Raw genomic sequence first — 7,211 nt, 5'->3', positions numbered from 1 at the left:
AGAAGTCTATGAGAAAATGACTCTACTTCTCATTTGATTTATTACCTCAGTAAACATTGTGAACGTGAGTTTATGGTCTCAATCTCTAGTTTCAAGTCTTCTTCAGTGCAGCATGATGCTCATTTAAACAGGGTATGCTTTAGGGCGTGGCTGCATTATGCCTGTATTATAATGACAGGTCACTTCCAGAGCCCTATACAGTGTCTCTACCACAGCGTCATGCCTCCACAGTCCAAATATGGTTATTTCCCTTCACTGGTTGCAAAAAACCAAGATGGCGATGACCAAAAAACAGGATGGCAACATCCAAAATGCCAAACTCGAGGTATCAAAACCGCAGTCCACAAACCAATTGGTAACGTCATGATGACCAAGTCCACTTGTTGTATGCAGTCTTTATATAACAGTGATTGTGAGTAGAGCTGCAACGACGAGTCAGTAAATTGATTAGTATTAAAGTGTTATTTCTATATTTTAAAGACCAAACCATTAATCATTTACTTCAGAAAGCAATCTCAATTTGTAGCCCAAATTCTAACGACAATTAAGAAAGATCCATAGGATTCAAAGAACGGATGAAGATGTTAGATCTCATTTTGAAGTCCTCATCCACTCCTGCACAAGTGCAGCAAAGAATGGAGCAGATGTCCATCATAAAGACGGAACAGTCTGGATGGACATTAATAATTGCATCAATCATAACCATGAAACATTTCAGTTATTTTGGTGATGGAACTGTAAATCCTTCCGATGACCCCTCTCGGAGACAGACGAGTTTCTGTTTAATGTAATGGGATGTCAGAGTTGCGTACTCTCTATTTAATATAATAGCTACGCTCCCCGCCTCTTCACTCCAGTCACCTTCGCCTCCCTGCTGTTCCCTCTCTCTGCTGAGAAGAAGCCGCCGTGCTTTACGACGGCCAGACCAGACCAGACCAGACCCACCGCTAAGGAGAGGCTTCCGCTCTCTTTACGGCCCCATAAATATATTGTTATCTGGGCACCGGGCGAGATTTATCCGCGCGGTTGGTGGAGATAGCGAGCCGAGCATCCTGAATCATTAATTACACAAGAGGCCGCGCCGCGTCCACCTTATAGTTCCCCGTCTCTGCTCTGTAGGAGAGACACTTTTAAGTAGCTGACGAGGCATAGGAGTTAATTATATGTCGCTTAGGTGCGTTTTTTAATATATTTATTTCTTATTTTAAAGTACCGGGATAGTGGCGCTGGGGCCACAGATTTGGAAGTGGTCCTTGACAGAGATGATCTAAACTCTATGAATCCTCTGACACTTTGCATACAGTACATTAACAACATTTGCAAGACAAGAGATGATAAAATGGGCCGTATGAAAATACCCGCGGGAGGCATCAAGAGCGCACCATCAAGAGTTTGAAGTCCTTTAAGCTCTACAAGTCTGTTCGTGGCCCAGCTAGAAATCCACAGAGTCCGTTGACGCTACCTTCTCTCTGAGGCAGCTGGGTAGAGTATCTTCAGGGGTCGGGGCTGGTTCGCTCTCTCCTTTGATCGACTTCGCAAAGTGAATTTTCTTTGCCATCAAAGGAAATGATCAGAGTGTTTTGATTTGATTGTGGTGTCAGCTGAGAGTGAACGGTGTGTTCACTTGAATCTCTGAGCTGCAAACATGTAAAACATGCTGTATCTCTAGATCTGGGTTTCCTGAAGGCAAATACTTGTTGTTTGAAGTAGATATATAATTATTTCTTCCATTTTTTTCCCCTGTTGAAGTTTTTATTTTTATATTTTTTTATTATCTGGAGTGAAGGTCTCACTCAGGTTCTATGCTGTTCAGATTGTAAAACCTGTTGAAGCAAAATGTGATATTGGGCTTTGTTAATAAAATTGACTTTACAGTAATATTAAGAAATTAAAGTGAAGACGTCCGTTTCAATTTCAGTCAGAATTTAGATTTTTTGTTTTGTTTTCAGTGTTACAAGCAGTTTACACACCTACACATCCTCCTCACACACCAACCTAGAAACCCTCATCAGAGGCCTCCCTGTGCATGTCAGACCCCCCCTTCCTTACATCCCCCCTGCATGCTCTGTGGGAACATGAACAATAGATGTTGTCAGACCACAAAGGTGAACATCTTCCACTCCAAGTGTCCGGACCAGCAGGTGGTGCTGTGGCCCTCGTGAACTAAACACCCTGAGGTTTGGGGAGTCATCGGATGTAAAGACTTTGACGACTAACGGCTTGTGTTCAGTCAAGATGGTGGTCGTCAGGCTGTTGAAAACATTCCTCGCTGACGAGTGTCTTTTCGTGTTTTATTCCAGGATCACGGACCAGCGGCACGAGAAGCTGCCATATTTCATCTTTGGGGACTTTAACTTCAGGCTGGACTCGAAGCAGGTCATTGAGGTGAGTGTTTGTGGTGTGATGGAAGGGAGATGAATGCTGATACACTGTACACATGTACACAACCTGTGTCAAACTCTGAGCAATATAAAGTTTGTGTGCATTAGAGAGACACTGCCGTGCAGTAAAAGTGGTTTTTAGGAGCCCACTGTCTCTTTAGAGTTATGACTCATTAAACGCCTCACTGTCGCTGGCCCAGCTGTGTTTGCCAACTGAGCCTCCAAGTGCATTGTTATGTTACGGTGCCATTCACTGCTCTTTCTCTCTCCCTTCCTCTCCTGCTCCCTCCCCTCTTTCTTCCTCCTCCCCTCCTTTCCTTGGTGCAAATGAGGCCGGTGAGAGCCGAAGGTATAGCGCGGTCATTCAGCACGGCGAGATGTCGGGCGGGGGGGCGGGGGTGGCATAACAAGTCATAAAGCCCCTACAGACATTGGCGTTCCGTGATAACAGAGTGGGAGAGCCACTTGTTGGCCGCTCGTCTCCCCTGCTCTCCGGCACAATGGCCCCTGGAGTCGGTGGGCCTGTTCGAGGTGTGGGCTTTGTTCGGCTCAACCATTCAGATGAGGATGGAAGAGGAGGGAATGACTTAGGAAGGACTTTCACTCTGTGTGGCACAGGAGAAGAAGCCTTCTGTAGTTCAGTCCCCCGGCCACTAGGGGGGTGGTAAGCCACCGTCGGCTGAATGGGATGAGCGACCCGACGGGGGGGGACTTGATTGACGGCCTCAAAGTTTGTGCAGCAGATTTGATTTTGGGACGAGTAATTGGGTCGCATTACTGTAACCGGCTGATCATGTGAGCCTGCGTTGCTTCGGAGCTAATAAATCCACAACAGCAGATGTGCAAACACGGAGGTTATTCAGGAGTCAGCTCTGGCAATTAGATGTCACCTGGCCCTCGTTGAGGTCGCCACGGTGATTCTAAAGCAGAGATGGGAGGTTTTATGTCTGGTCAGCACTGCTGTGTTAAAAGAGATGGTGTTCTACACGTCCAATTTATATGAAATGGTACTTGGTACTATTTTTAAAGAAGGTGTGTTTTCACTGCAGCATGGATGCCTTAAAGGGACAGTTCACCCCGAAAACAGAACTACGTATTTGTCCTCTTACCTGTAACGTCAGTCTACATTGATAGGAACTATGGTTGAAATAAAATAGTTCCGACATGAAACCGGTTGAGCACAACAAGCTGAGTGCCATACGGTGCTATTATATTAGAGAGACAAAAGAGGTAAGAGGAAGAATTTATATATTTTGATATTTGGGGTGAACTGTCTTTTTTTAAACTGACAGGAAAGCATCCAATCACACCGAGTCAGATGAGATGATTCTCAGCGTGTTTACCGTGTGCTGCTGATCTAGATAGCTCGGTGGGAGGTAGGCACTCACCCTCTCCGTGTCTCTGCCGCTCTGAAATGCTCTTTGAGTGCAGCAGGGGGTCGCGACCCCTTTTCCAGGGATGTGTTAGGCTTGCATCGCTGTGTGTCCATCTCTGCCCCCCCCCCCCGCCCCCGCACCCTCTCTCCCCTCCACACGGCTCCTTTCTTATGCACCTTGGCCCCCATTCACATCCAGAGCGAATACACACACACACACACAGACCAATTTGTTAGGCCAAATTAATCTGATTGATTCAGTCCATTTTAAAGGGGTGCGAGAGCAATGCAGGGGGGCTTTTAGACTTCCCCTCAGGAAGTTAGAGCTGTGGCTTAACCCCCTCCCCCCCCCTCCACACACACACACACTCACCTAGACATTTCCCCTCCAGCTTAATGAGGGTCCCTCAAACCTGCCGAACTGGGACAATGGAGTAGGGCTATGATGTCATCATAATGTAAACCCGTCCTGCGTTGTGGTCAACCTGGTTCTGATTTAACCGGGACCTTTGCGATGGAGAGCTTTGATGTCACCAATAAACAAACGGGTTGCAACCTCGGCACAGAATGTAACTCAGTCGGGAGGCCGTTTCAAGCCCTTTTAATGACAATTAATGTCAACAGGACAATTAGCGCACAGCCACCGAAGTGCTTAACCGTAGATGGGCCTGTGGCGGATCGATCGTCCATACTTATCCGAAGATTGATTCCGACACGGAGCTCGTTTCCCGCCGTCTGGGAGTCTCTCTCTATTTTTTTTTTTTCCATTGCTTTTCTCACTATTCTCTCCACTTTCGATCGATGTGGAAGGGCCCCCCAAAAAAGCGTTGCAGATGAATAGGCACTTTTACCTCGTTAAGTGGACGATATAATCGCACATTTAAACTTGTTTTTGATTTGTCGAACACCAGGGGCAACCCCTTGAGCACCCTCGGGGTTCGTCAGGCCCCACTTTGGGAGTCACTGGGTCAGAAAATGCTCCAGGACATTTCTCTACAGCTGCACGCTACACCACTCCTCTTCTTCTCCGGCTCTGGTCCATTGTGGGGAACTAGACTGTGGACAACCGCTAGCCACTCCCCCCGTCACCCATCCCGCCTTGTGGGTGGGTTGGATGGGACAGGGGGTATTTTGGGATGTATCCATGTGTGTACAGAGAAGGAGGTGGGTTTGAAAAAAAAAAGGGGGGGGGAGTTTGTTATTGTCACAGGGCAAATTCCAGGTGGCAAATTCCTGGCATGCTTGTGCGGCAGGATCAGTAACCAAAGGCCCGCGGACCCCCCCTTCCCGCCCGGTCCGGGCAACCCCATTAATTGTGTCCGACAGAGGGAATTGGTTTCAATTGACCCCCATTCAGCGGGGCCTTTGACTGGCAGACAAAGGACACAGCCACGTGGAGACTAATGCTAGGGCTGAGCAGCCTGGAGGTGGTCCAGTCCCCTCTCCTCTCCCATGGGTGTGATCGGGCTGCGGCTTGATCATGCTTTGCATCGGTGCTGATAAAACAGGAAACCGCAGAGGAATGGCTTTTTGAAGGTTTTGTCTGGCGAATCAGAGCTGGCAGTTTCTTTGAACCCCTTCATGGAGCACTCGTGTTCAAGCCAGTAGGGACTTCAGAGACACGACAGGTGAATAGAGTAGAAAGTATAACCAACAGGTGACACCATGAAACTTCCCAAGTTGATTACGTACATTAAGACAATTGTTTTTTGTATTACAAGTTTTTTTTGAAATTTTATGTTTGAATATGCAAATTAGCTTATCAAATATGAGTAATTTGCATACTTTTCCAGAACATAATTCTGAACATTGGATAAAGCCAGGTTCATAATTCTTGTTTCATTTTGTTGACATATTAGACTCGATGGTTTTTAGCCTTAAAAAAAACTATTTTCTTCATGATTTAGGAATAAAATGTTGTATAAATCAGGCGATGAGTGATTTATGAACAAACCCCTCTGTGGTAACCTCCAGAGTATAAATAGGAATGAAAATGGAAAGTTTTCTGAATGTAAGTGCTGCTGAAGTGATTTATAAATAATGTATAGCAAACAGCCTTAAAAATATGTAGTGTAAAATTACATACATTTTTCAGACAATGCAGGTGAATAGGGTTAAAAATACTGAATGTATATCACCATTAAACTTCCCAAGTTGATTACTTATACTAAGACAATTATTTTTTCTATTACAAGTTTTCTGAAGTGTTATGTTTAAATATGCAAATGAGGCCTTATCTAATGGTAACCTGTGGTGATATTAGGAGAAATCTACAGACGCATATAGACAAAGTAGTCGAGTAAAGACCTAAATGTGTATTTTTCGGATGTTTTCTTTCCACTACTCTGAAAGAAGACTAAAATGAACCGGTGCATGAAAAATACAGAGATTCTGCTGATAGTGTTTTCCCTTAATGGACTAAAGATGCGTCCCAGACCTGTTGCAGTGTTCAAGGAGGGCCAAAATGAGGGGGGGATGTTATTATAATGAAGATGGAAGCAGGCAGGGAGCACTCTGCGATTGATGTGGGATGAAATTTTAAGAGGTTGATATTATTGATCTCAACCATGCGTGTAAATCCATTTCCCTCCAATAAACCGTATGCCTCAATTAAGATAAATACTTTCATCTTATTCTTGATCGCTCTCTCTCTCCCCCTCTCTCTTTCTCTCTCCCCCCTCCCTCTCTCCCCACTTCCAATCTGTTTCTTTGTAAACACTGAACAGGAATCAGAGTTGACAATTAGTCATTTATTAACATTTCAATACACTTTGAGTTCCCACTGCCTCCATTTAATAAGCCTCGTTTCCAGTGTGGACTCTAACCAGGGTGATGGTTCAGACTGATTTACAGCAGACGACATTGTATATGCAGGTATAAGTGAATCACGGGGGGGCATGCAGGAGGAGAATGACAAACCTGTTGGAACAGGCCATTTAGTCACTGCCCCTGTGTACAGTTTGATGCTCGTAACAATAAGGTTACAATAGTAACACTGTCAACCCCGAACAGCCCAGCTCAGTCATGAGTTGACCCTTTCACACTGACGGCAAACAGCTTTTCCATGGCGCTTCAATCAGAGGGTGGTATAAGGTGTACAGTGGCGCGTGTGTGCGTGTGCGTGTGCGTGTGCGTGTGCGTGTGTGTGTGTGTGTGTGTTCCCTCGAGGTGGCCGGCGGCCGTGAATCAGCCGCGTCGATGACAGGCTCAGGGCTCCGTGCCTGGACTCCCAGTATATTTAAAATCCCTCCTAATTAAACTTAATAGAATGTAAATTTAATATCTGCAGAGATTGTGTGCCGCTGGCCCCGGCCCGCTCCAATTTAAGGATTGATAGAGGCCAGAGGGAAGGTTAATTGCTGACTTGATCTACTGTCCCCGTGACATGGTGTGGGGCTGTTTTAATTGGGGCTGATCCGCTGCTACACGGACAGATTTCATTAGGCTAGCTGCCC

The 7,211-nt window shown here is 45.8% G+C and overlaps 1 protein-coding gene across 2 annotated transcripts in view; it reads left to right on the top strand.

Annotated features, from left to right (window-relative positions):
* Positions 1–7,211, top strand: part of inpp5a (inositol polyphosphate-5-phosphatase A) — a 163,110-nt gene that overhangs the window by 120,652 nt on the left and 35,247 nt on the right. For both annotated transcript variants that reach the window (XM_031877122.1, XM_031877130.1), the window contains exon 9: positions 2,301–2,385. In XM_031877122.1, the coding sequence (XP_031732982.1) occupies positions 2,301–2,385 (85 nt within the window). The remainder of the gene's footprint in view (positions 1–2,300; positions 2,386–7,211) is intronic.

The sequence above is a fragment of the Anarrhichthys ocellatus genome, unplaced genomic scaffold, assembly GCF_004355925.1.
Source record: "Anarrhichthys ocellatus isolate YVR2014 unplaced genomic scaffold, GSC_Weel_1.0 scaffold3, whole genome shotgun sequence".
In the NCBI taxonomy this organism is placed as follows: domain Eukaryota; kingdom Metazoa; phylum Chordata; class Actinopteri; order Perciformes; family Anarhichadidae; genus Anarrhichthys; species Anarrhichthys ocellatus.
Note: the sequence above shows the minus strand (reverse complement) of the source record. Positions and strands in the feature narration are given on the sequence as shown.